We start from the raw sequence: 12441 nt of genomic DNA, 5'->3' as shown, positions 1-12441 counted from the left end.
GGTGGCACAACCAGAGCTGCAAACCTACCAGCAGCATTTTATTACAGGCCCTGGGCACACATGGTGCACTGTACTAGGGTCTAACTAGTAAATCAAATAGTCAATCATGGAGTCACTAATCCATTACAATAATTTACAATTGGAGCACTTGGGCACTGAATAGCAGTGGCAACGTGCCCAAAGCATCTAGACCAGCAAAACATAGCAAAAACACAGGAGGCAAAAGCACAAAATGGAAGGGAGACCCACGACAATGGTGCCAGGTCTAACAGAACCACATAACATATGAGGGCTGGGAAGCACTTCTGGAAGAGGCAGAGGTTCAATTTATCTTAATCCAGTGCAGAAAAGCAGTTATGAATTATTTACTCACCCAGAGGACTATTACTGCTTTCACCTCTCTCATTCACGAAAAATGCATCTTCTTCTTCTTCTTTAATTGTAAATGGCACAACTGATGCACAGGAGGCATGACATGTGAAAAAAGGTGAAATGTAAATAAAGCTTCATAACATTACACAGTATTAAACTAAATGGTTTTCTTACATAGTTCAGATCAAAGAGCATTAGATAAGAAGATATCAGGCAAATGTGTATTTATTTTCTACAGCATAGCACCGCATGCCACTTAATGTCCTTGTAGCTAGAAACAAGCATATGAAAATAAAATTTAAAACGCAAGAACTAGTAAAGGCATACAAGTTGATGTGGAATAAGGACCAGACAATTAGTCAACAGATAAGCAAAGTAATATCATAGGAAAACAAAGGTTTTGATTTCATCAATATTATCAAACTTGAGTATTTGCTATAGATTCACATATTTAGAAAGTTTTCCATATAAAAGGATAAGGATCTTGGATCTCTTTTAGTAAAAACAAAAACATTCCATGTATGCCTTACGATGTACAAAAACACAGCAATCCTTTTCGCTGCCTACAACATCAAATTACTTGCTGGACAGGTTGAGAATAAGAAGCATTACAGTCACAAAAGGGTTATACCCAAGACATGAATCCCTAGAAGATTAACAATACTTTCTATTATAACAAAAATTACCTTTCTTTTTGAGAAAAAAAAAACATTTAGTTAGGGCACTTTCAAATTAACCTTCACCTGAAAATTAAAACATGAGGATGGAGGATAGATGTACTGTAATAATCCCACTCACTAATGCTTTGTACTTGCATATCTGCCTTGATGAGTTTGATTGTTGTTTGTATTGGAAAACTTGAATAAAAAAAATAAAAAAATAAACCTTCACCTGAAAATCCACAGCCTCAAGAAAGAATCAATGCAGAATTATTTGCATACGGTGTGAATGCTTTTGGCATGGCTAATTTACAGACCTCTTCGTTGCAAACATTACCCAAGAAGAGTGCCACAAGTATGCCCTTATATCTGGAGAGTGAACCTTGTAAATATCGCAAAAGACAATGGGCCTGTTTTTGACAGACTTTAACCCCTTCCATGCGGCCGCGATTCCCCTGGTGTGCTGTAAACAACACGAACAGGGGCGGGCCGTGACAAACCCCAGCCGTCATCAGCACACGAGCACCGTAGTGCATGACGGCTGGGGTTCGTCATCAGCATGGAAGGGGTTAATGCAAATGAAAACCCATCAACAAACACATAGCTTATAAATGTCTTTTCATAAGTCACTGGTAAGTCGATGGGACAATAGAAACCTCGTAGTAAGCTTGACTAATCTTAAAGGAATGCAGAAATCCCCCTCTGGTGCAGGCTGGAAAATAACAAGACCAATATATAATGAATAATCAATGATCCACCTATGCTATATAGAACTTCTGCAATTTACAAAAAAAGAATTTGAAAAATGCGGTACGATTGGACACTTTTGGCTGAAGATTTTGCTTCGTCATGATAAAATCTGAATAGAAATTCAGAAAAATACACAAAACCTTAAGGGGTATAAATAGTGTCAAACTGGAATCTAAAGGATGAAATTCAGGAAATGAACAGATTAACATAGAAGTCAGAAAAATATTTTTTACAAATTGTAAGCGACTAAAGGAAACATTATCAATACATCAGTTAAAATATCTAATTTCTTATCTATCACCAGTCATCTTCATTTAGATGGCTGCTTTCTCTTCTAATTCTCCTGAAACCTTAGGTATTAATTATTTAACTATTTAATAGAATGCTGACATGCCAAATATTGCTACATCACAACACATGCTAAAAGATAGGACCAAATGTGAGCCTACAATCAGGGGCCGTATTACCGGAGTTTCTCAGGGGCGCAACTGTATTTTGCGCTTGCTTTGCACATCCCCGGGTACTTTATTATTACAGAAGGGGACCCAGACTCTTGTGCGGCCCCTTCTGTAATACTGAAGGCCCAGTGGGATACAATCATTCCTGCCCTCCACAAGCGCACTCTGGGAAAATACACACAATGTAAATATTTAAATTGAATCAAGCGCAGTCGTGTAGCTATTGCCGCCCCTCGCGGACTTGCAAATGCCTTTGCCCAATCCTCCTACCCTGTTTTCCCTACATCCTCTTCCCAAGCCGTCCTAAGCCACTGCAAGGTTGTGGAGCAATGAATGATCAGTGTCTGATATATGCGGGAAATCTTGCGGTCTGACAACTGCCCATAAAGACCTTAGCTTAGATGGGACTGAAATCAGGGAGTGACTCCAGGCCCTCCAGACTAGGCGCCAGCGCATGTTGGAATTGTAGGTATCTAAAAAACTGTGATTGTCGCATAGCGTACTCGTCTCGCAGGTCCTGAAATGATTTAAGCGTCACATCAGACATCACATCACCCAGAACTGAGATCACTATGGAGTCCCACCCCCTAAAACCCTGTAGGGCTGCCATCTGAGGTAAGCGCCCATTACCCCAAAGAGGAGTCTCTCTAGTAAGGACATTCCAACACCCCATCCTACGCTGGGCCTGCCTCCAAACATGTAACACCACCTGCGTGTCCGGGGGCAGAGCCTTTCGATGCGGCGCGGAATACAATATTGAATGTAGGGAGTTGCTACCCATGACGTGCCGCTCAACCGCATAGGCTGGGTCACTCCTATCCCCGTACCACCATTCATTGAGGACCAGCAAGTGTGCGTGCGGCCTGGTAGTAGGAGAGGACATCAGAGGTAGCCAGGCCCCCAGTGTAAGTAGAGAGGAAGCATGTGCGCAGGGCCACCCTAACCACAACACCCCCATAAAAACCCACCAAGCGCCGAGTTGACCGGCCGGAATCATATGGGAGGAATCTGGTAGGGATGATTCTGTAAAAGCCACTCTGTTTTTAACGTAAAGGCACTGCCCTTTGGCAGCGTGAGTTCGCGTCTGCCCGGGGGCAGCGCATTCTATATAATAGGGTGCATTTTCCTAGTTTGTGCACCACAGACCTTTTTTTCAGTTGCACCGGGTGCAAACAGGGAAAGTGCGCCCTATACATAACGGGGAACGAAGCAGCCCAAAACTCACCTTGCGCCCTGAAGTACTGATCATGTGGCAGCTTGCAGACAACACATGGGAATCCCTGTGGGAGTGGGGTTGATCTCTTCTTATCCAAAAAGGAGGTGGGTAGTCATCCCATTCCAGTTCTGATATGGGCACAGGGTTTCTTGAAAAGAATGGCAAACTTGGTTGATTAACCAACTGTGAGTACCAAGGATAAGGATTTCAGAGGAAATGGTGAATAAACCAGATAAGTTTTCCTCAAGTTTCTTACAGTTGACACGTTTTGGGTAATAAGCCTCATTGAGATTTATGCCAGTTTGTGATCAAAGGCTGAATTAATGAGGTTTTGTAAAAAGCGCACAATATTTTATGAGTGAATCTTTGATGCATCACAATCTGTGAAGAGCTTAGAAAGCTGGATTGATGTGGTATAATTTCTTTGGGTCTATGCAAACTTCCTGCTTGGTTTTGTATTCAGTAAAATCCAGTAAACATTTTCACAGCTAGTAAAGGGATCCTCTCTGTTTACTGCCAAGAGTAATTTTGGAAAGGGTCCCTCAGTCTACATATTAAGTTAACAACTCAACCCGTGAACTGGACAGCCTCTGTCCAAGATCACGAATCAGCTAAATGCAAATATAACTAACCTGAGTTTGGACTAGCACATTTTTCTTCTTCTTCTTCTTCTGATTCAGGTTGGTCTGGCAAAATCACTTCAGAGGGTTGTCTCGTCTTCAAATAATTGTCTTTATTGAAAAACCGAAGGCCTACAGGACAAAACAAGCCTGTTCAAGTGAAGCAGTTGAATAGTCATCACATAGTTTTAGATAATGCCTATAAAGATTAACAACCTGATTTAGAGTTTAGTGGGCGGGTACACCTTTGTACAAGCGCTTTAGGATAAAATGCTTTTGTAATAAGGTTGACGGGATATCGGTCATGCTTATGACGAAGTCACCAGTCCGCTAACCTCCAAATCAGGCTGTAAGTTAGGAACAAACATAATTCCATCTTTTGAGTGAAAGAATGGGTAAATCAGATAGTGGGATTAATGGAGTTTAAATTTCTTTGTACTACAGGGGTATCCGGATTATTTGTGTACCACGGCATTTAACAGAAGGGTTGACATTTATTTGTGCAAAATAATATTGGAATGTCAATTACAGTTAACAACTATGTATACATTGGCATGTCTCTATTGGAGTGGACCATTAATATGAATCAATAATAGGGTGACAAACTGGCCCTACGGCTTGCAGATCCATTACAGCAAGCTGGTTCCCTTGTGTGCCAGCAGTAGTTAATCTGTAGGAGTTACATGGACGTCCCCATAGTCTTTAGCATGAGATCATAAGCTTAGGGTACAATAGTGCCTGCACCTCAAGCTTTTTCAGATCTGACAAATAATATTTTCTGGAAGGACTTTGTGTACACAAATAGCACTTCATATTGAGATTAGGTGACAGCTTGAGAAATTAGTGCCATGCAATGTTACATTTGCATACATGAGGAGTACAAATTTTTACATACTGATATTTGCTGGGTTGGGGAAGCAGATAGAACGAATGGGAGGAAGGTGGGAGAAGGAATAGGGGAACCACACTTTCTCATAGAGGTAGTACTAAACATGGTAATTCGAAATATATTACATACTGCCCTGGTTATAAAAAGTTTTTTTAAAATGATGACAATTTTGTAAAACAAAAAGAAAAACCTGGCCTGCAACACTACATTACACAAGGCCTCATGTTTTCATTTACTATCTCAGTATAATAATCCCTTCTTCATTCCAATGGGCCATACTTATACTTTTAAGGGAACAGCAGACAGGAGTAGTAGGCAAGCAGGGATGACGCAGATTTTGAGGGAATGGCGAAGAATGTAAGGTATAATAATGGGAGTGCAAAGGCAGTGAAAGGGAGATAATAGCAAAAGCTAGTGCCACTCCCTTCTGTGTAGCAAAAAAAAAACATACTGGGACATGAAACCTTATTCCAGTTTTTACGAGTCTCTTATATCTCTAGTAAAACCACCTGGATGAGAAACAATAACAGATCTTGTCATTATCACAACCAATGGCGAAATGTGTGGATGATGTTGAAACATATCTAGTGGACACTAGAGTCTTCTTGGAACAAAAAAAAATTACATTTGAAAGATAAAGTATAATCCTATTTAAAATGGATGCAATACATCTATTTAAGTCTGATCCCTATGAGGAAGGTAAAGGGGCAGTAGAATGGATACTGCTGCAACTAACTGAACTAAGAACAAAGCAAGTTATTCTGCTACTTTTTATTACAACTGTTGAATGCTGCCCTCTATTACCACTGTATCCAGTTCTAATACTAATTCTATGTACAAATGAGTGGAAAAGCAAAGGGCACAAACGTAGCATGAGCTAAGCGATCATCTATACATATTATTTTGTAGGGAAGGAGACTTTGATAAAGGGAACATCAAAGGTCTTATGGCACGGATATTACATTAAGGATATTTTGGGCAATTTTTTTAACAATGTAATCATCAGATTGCTACATATAAAATGTACGATCAATACAGGTGATCCATGTATTCACTGTCAAAAAGTACTATTTGCACGGGACCGGCTGTTTAATTAAAATGTAAAAGATCAAACAGAAAAATTACTTACATTAATAAGTACTCTGAGGTCTAGCACGATTACGACACTACTGAGAACACACTAGTAAATTATTGAAATGAATTAATCTTTGAAAACACTATTCAGAAAACAACTATTAGTTGTACATATTCGTGGAAGGAATTTAACAAATGCTCTTATTAGGGCTGAAAGAAAAACTAACAAAGAAACACAATAACGCTTTTCGAAAAAAACGTATGGAGCCTTTCAATATCTCACAAGTGGCCACTGCAATAATATTATTAAGGGAAAAGTATTACAACATCCTCAAACTAAACACTCGAGAGAGGAAAACAAAAAAGAAAACATCAAATGTTCGTATGAATCATGCTGGGTTGAACAAACTCCATGACATACAAAAACATGCTGGTGTAAACATGAACTGAATACTCGTACACAGAATAGGTGAATTGCAAGAGGAGGCAACCAGGTGCAATTACGGAATCAACTGGCATTGTGGATCAGCAGACTAAATACATTAGTGCAAAGAAGGATCAACGAGAATAAAAATGTAATGTGTTTTCCTAAATTAGATGAAGCTTGTTTAATTTATCCAGCGACACAGATGATAAAAAGCTAATTATAAAAAATGATATTCAGACACATGCAGGAAACACGGTTTTTAAAGACCTGTGGGTTTGTAGGATAACTGAAGTTGTGAGGTCCTCAGTAAAGAATGCAAGCAGAACTAGCACAATAATTATTCTAGGTAGTAAAATGAAGAGTAGGAACAGGATCGATTATCAAAGCATAATCTTAAACATCATTAACCGGTGCAGGCAAGATTTAGAGCACACTCAGAATGTTATGTGACCTGAATGAACAAACTTGGAAATGTAAAATGACTATAAGAGCATGTAGTTTTGTGTTTCACGATTAGAAATGTATTAAAAGTGTATTTTATAACATTGTAGTAGGAAATTCATAATGAAAATCTAAGTCAATATATGAGCAGGTATGAGATGATTTCGGTAGATTCACCAGTGGTGGGATTGCTAGTAGATGAATAACTCAAGGAAGTGCGATATTTTGTATGTTAAATTAATGAGTAAAACATATTTAATAGTATAAAGAGAGCCCAAACCTTTGAGGCGGGTAAGCTCCGGAACCACAGCGCCAACCGGAACACCCAATACAGCGTTGGAAAGGAGAGTATCAGCAGATGGACATAGGCTATACACCAGCCCAACATATACATTAGAAGGGAATAAGAACGTTTGGGAAAAAGTAGTCCTTTGTGGGCGTGTGCGTTCTGCTGTAAAGTGATGGGCATGTGCATACAGGGATGGGCATTCGGCAAAAGCCTGCGGTTGCGATAAGCGTTCTGTGTGGGACTAGCGTTCTAACATGAGTGGGCGAGCCCTTCGGCATGTTGTGGGCGTGTGCCGTCGGAGGCGCCGGAAGCATTCAGAAGCAAGAGTTGTGGCGTTTGCCAGTGACGCGATGTGAGGCGTCTAAGTGCACCGCGCCATGTTTGGGGAGTGTGTGCATTTAACGGCGATTGGGGCGTCGGCTGGAGCGGACACACACGTTTGCATATTGCGGCAAGGACAACAAACAGAAGAGCATACGCTCGCCTTCAGCGGTACCGAACGAGGGCTTCTGAGTGGACGCACAGGCAAGTTTTGAAATAAATTTGCCTTGCCTAACGCGGGGAGTGCGTGCATTTTGCGGCGATCGAGGCGAAGGCTGGAGCGGGGACACACGTTCGCATATTGCAGCAAGGACAACAAACAGAAGAGCACACGCTCACCTTCAGCGGTACCGAACGAGGGCTTCTGAGCGGACGCACAGCAAAGTTTTGAAATAAATTTGCCTTGCCTATTACAACCATTGCAGACATTATATTTCATCCCCGGTAAAATACCTGAATATTCAGTATCAAGGATTTTCATTTAATGAAAACAATGTAATGGATTAAAATATGGGTTTATGTAAAGGGGGGGATCAAGAAATAAATTCATCTGAAGGAAAAGCCAACTGGTGGAGGCCGCCAGAGGTGAAGACAAAATAGACTCCTCATATTAATTTAAACAAGGATAACTGTAATGTGGCTAATGTTTGAGTGTGTCAAATTGGAAACCAGTAGTTGAATAAGTGTGGAAAATGGGCTAAGAAGGAAAGACAAAAATGTGTGATCAAAATTAAATTAAAGAAAAAACAAAGACAAAACCAACGTACTGAACCAAAACCTGCTTTTCAGTACTTATATTAGTATTTCAGTGTCTAGGGAGCAATACGTCGAGGTGAAACACACTTCTCAAAATAAATGGCAGACTCAACAAAAGCCTGGAGTTAGAAAAACGGACTGAATTTATGACAGCAGTCTAGCTTTCTTTGGCCAAAAACTGAAAATCTAGCTACCGAGGAATCATAGACCTATAGGAAATCCCCTTCCCCAAACCCTCTCAGCAATTTTTCTACCAATTCGTAAGAGTAATAAAACATCTAGTAAGCAATTTGTAAATTGATTTTTCAAAACGTTAGAAGTTGCCTATTTTTAATACTGGAGGATGCTGGACACTCCAGTAATATATTACACATTATCTTATTTCAAGGTGTAAATTTAGGGTTCATAAAAGTTGAGTAAACTTGAAAAAGAAATAGCACAAGGAACAAATCGTAACAGAAAGGCTAACTCCCCAAAGCTATCCCACCAGAATGTTACACAACGCTTTTGGAAGGGGGACCCATGAAAATTAATTTTGATCTCACAAGCATTTCCTTGTAGCCTCCTTTGCACAACTGTCAACAAATATGCTAATCAGTGTCAAGAGTGATAGTGGGGTGTGATCGACAACTCCACTTGCTTGTACAGCGGCCCAGGCTGCTGACAGATAAAAGTAACATTTTCCTACAACTAGCAATCATGGATGAAAGTCTTTCCAAAATGTGCTAGGAGTTTAAGCTCTCAATTGAACCCTACACTGGATTTTATGAGAAGCCTAAAAGTCCAAACGGAGACCTTTGAACTTCTGAGGGGACTGATTTAATTTCTAAAAACAGCATTCTCACCTGTGCTAGGAACAGTATTGGTTTTAGTGTTCCCCGAGTCATGCCAGCCTCTGAAATCTTCCTCCTCCTCCTCTTCCTCCTGCTTAATCCGCAATAAAATGTCAGGACTGATGACAGGAAAACAAGCTGTACAGAAAAACACACAAAATTAGACATAGTATGATTATGCAAGATATATTTTAATATTAGTGCATTCAATAGCTGTAGAGAAAACCATTACATTCTAGATCTACTTTTCTAAATAAAAGATCATTGGGTTGCACCCATTCTCCATGACCATTGTGGGATGAAATAGGAGGCATGTAGGTACTTTAGTTGAACCAAGTGGAAGCGGGAGGGGATAACGAGCAAATGGGGCCCATCATGATGTCCCACCAGTCATCAATGTCTAGGGAGCCAAGCTAACCTTCTCATTTACTCTGAAGGGTTGCAAAAGAGTTTGGGATGTTGATGACCTGTGATCTATATAGACACAAAAAGCTGCCCAGGCCCAGTGGAGGTACAAGGACCCAGGATTCAAGCAGGTTATATTCTAAGCAGCTGCGGTCGGAACACTGTCAAAGTGTTGCACAACTGCAAGTACTTATAGAATTGGGTTTTATGGTGTTGCATATCCTGGAAACTCTTCTATGAACTGGTTTAGATGTCTCTGAATTGGGACATGCAAATGAGGTCCCCGCACTCAAGCCGCTCCAGGCTGGAGACCTGGGTGAACTAATTATTTAGCCAGAGGTGGGAGGGGGAGTGTCGCCTGTGTTGGTTTACACTCCCAGCAGAGCCAACAGAGGTCTCACACCTAACACAGGAGAGTGTCTCTTGTGGCTTTGGGGATTGATTGTGGGAAAGGGCAGCCGTATAGAAAACACAGAATATTACCGCAACCAAGCAGTGATCATTGCAGGCTAAACGTGGGGTCATCAGTGCCTCCAAATGGCCAGCCATTAATTATCTGAATCTGGGAGGCCCAATAATATAGACAGTCAAAGCCCATTCCCACCCCAAATTATCAAATGCTTACTCCTCACCCGCAGGAAGGGGCGCACTGCTTTTGATACAGTGTTGAACCAGGTTTGGCGAGGAAATAAGAAGTTCGGCAGCACATACAGCAGTTTCGGCTGAATAATCATTTGAAAAAGTGCACTGCAGCCTAGAGCACTAATCGACAGGGTGAACCATTTGGTCATATCTTGGCGGACTTGATGCAAGAGTAAGTGTAAGATGGAGGCTCCTGGTTAGTCCAGGCTCCAGTGATATGGATATCCCAAATATCGAAAGCTCAATCTGATGAGGTGGGAAGGCAGGCCTGCCACTCTATTACCTCTCGACACTCCTGCAGTGGACATTGAGAAACTTGAACCAGATAATTGTAAGCCCGGTTCCTCACTGTACAGTTGAATTGGCTGGAGGAGGTGTGGCCTGGAGAGATGTGGTTGGCAGAGAAATAGCAAGACATTGTCAATGTACAGTGCAATGAGATCCTTCGTGCCATTCCCCCAGTAAAGGCCTCTGATCTGAGCATCACAGCACACCCAGACCATCAGAGGTCCAATTGCAAAAGGCAAAAGGGGCATCCCTGCCTCGTGCCCCTGTCAATCCAAAAGGGAGGTGAGGCAACACCATTTACCATAATCTGTGCCTGGGGACGGGGGTAGTGCACTAAACAGGGGAGAAAAAGCGGCGCCCAAATACCATATGTGAGAGGACTTGGAACAGGAACCCCCAGTCAAGAGAGTTGAATGCCTTTTTAAAATCGAAGAGCATGAGCGCAGCTGGATCTCTGAATTGTCGGTGACGTGCCAAGGTAATTGGCAACCTGCAGATGCAATGGCTGGTGCAACAAAAAGGCCACACTGGTCTGGTTAACGAGTGAAGATATCATTGGCAGGAGGAGATTGGGAAGAGTTTTAACAAAAACATTTATTTCCGCATTAATGAGCAAGATCGGGTGGTAAAATAGTTCTACTCACAGGGGTCTTCTGAATAGACCCTATACTTCTAGTCATGGAATAATTTTAGCAGTCCACCGACTGGTCTATACATAATGTAGATGTACTAGAGTTGGTTATGGCCACCCAGCATGCATTTCAAGGACGCTTACAGCTTCCACACAACCTCCATGTAGACTTTGGTTAGTGAGGAATTAATCTGGTCTGGTGGAAGGCTCTACTCCCTTCCACACAGGCTGCACATGCAAACAACATATTCTGCTCCCCACAACATGAGCTGCAGCATGAAGACTGGCCAGGATGGATTGTAAAAATGACCGATTTTGATTAAATGGGTTCAATAGAATTCACCAAGAGCCAGAGTGCTTCCATTGCTGTTTTTAAGTCCAGCGCAGAGATGAGAAGTTTACGATTTTTTTTGTGAGGTAGAATTCAATGTTGTGCAGATTTTGTGATGTGGATTGTTAGAAATTTGGTTTTTAGTTGGCAGAATTGTTCACCTTGTCCAAGCAGGAATCACAGTCCCAGTGAGGGTAAGTCAGATACACACTAAAAGATAACCTGTGCTCACTCTCTGGTAGCTTGACACAGAGTAGTCAGGCTTATTTGAAGAGCAAAGTGAAGTATTTGTGCAACACAACACACAGTAACACAATAAAAACACCACTAAAAGACTCCACACTGGTTTAGAAAAATAGACAAATGATTTTAGAACTAAATCAAGACTAAAATGACAAAAATCCCCAAAAATCGAAGTTGAATTGTACATTTTAAAGAATAAAAGCGTTTGTAGCGCTTTGAATGGGGTCATCTTGTCGTGCTGACCGGGGCAAAGTCAACAGATAAGGCCTAACGTTAAGGAGCGCAGGCTAGGGACAGGAGCCATGCAGGCCCGGTGAACAGAGTACCTTGATCCTGGTCGCAACAGTGAGATGCAGGGTGCAGACAAGCAATGCGTCAATGTCGAGCCCACAGTCAAGGTGATGCGTCAATTTTCTGCACGCAGTGGTGGAGATGCGTTGGATACGCAGTGGTGGCGATGCGTTGGTTTCACACACAAAGGGCCAAGCCATGTTGGTTCCAAAGTGCAATGCGCCGGGATGCTCCACGCAGTTGAGGGGATGCGTAGATCTCTCTACAAAGCTATGGTGGGATGCGCGGTTACGGGGGATGCGGCTCTCAAGGTGATGCGTTGGTTTTGAGAATGAGTCACCGATTCATCGCCTGCAACAGGGTCAATGCGCCAGATCTGCTACACACAGACCCGAGATGCGTCATTTTCTCTGGTGCAAGTATCCGGGTCCACGTCCAGTGCTCCAGGCACAGGGGCATGTGTCGAGACTTTGACAGCCCTGAGTCTCAAGCCACAGGAGCCATG

General features: G+C 41.9%; 1 protein-coding gene across 2 annotated transcripts in view; it reads right to left on the bottom strand.

Annotated features, from left to right (window-relative positions):
• LOC147701902 (zinc finger protein 484-like) overlaps positions 1 to 12441 on the bottom strand; it is an 87122-nt gene that overhangs the window by 14739 nt on the left and 59942 nt on the right. The window contains exons 4-6 of one of the 2 annotated variants that reach the window (XM_086930529.1): positions 9118 to 9243; positions 4088 to 4207; positions 374 to 454 (exon numbers count right to left, since the gene is read on the bottom strand). In XM_086930529.1, coding sequence (XP_086786655.1) covers positions 374 to 454; positions 4088 to 4207; positions 9118 to 9243 — 327 coding nt within the window. The remainder of the gene's footprint in view (positions 1 to 373; positions 455 to 4087; positions 4208 to 9117; positions 9244 to 12441) is intronic. The other variant, XM_086930530.1, reaches the window with a different exon arrangement.

The sequence above is a fragment of the Lissotriton vulgaris genome, chromosome 7, assembly GCF_964263255.1.
Source record: "Lissotriton vulgaris chromosome 7, aLisVul1.2, whole genome shotgun sequence".
Classification (NCBI taxonomy): domain Eukaryota; kingdom Metazoa; phylum Chordata; class Amphibia; order Caudata; family Salamandridae; genus Lissotriton; species Lissotriton vulgaris.
This window is presented reverse-complemented; position numbering and strand designations above follow the sequence as displayed.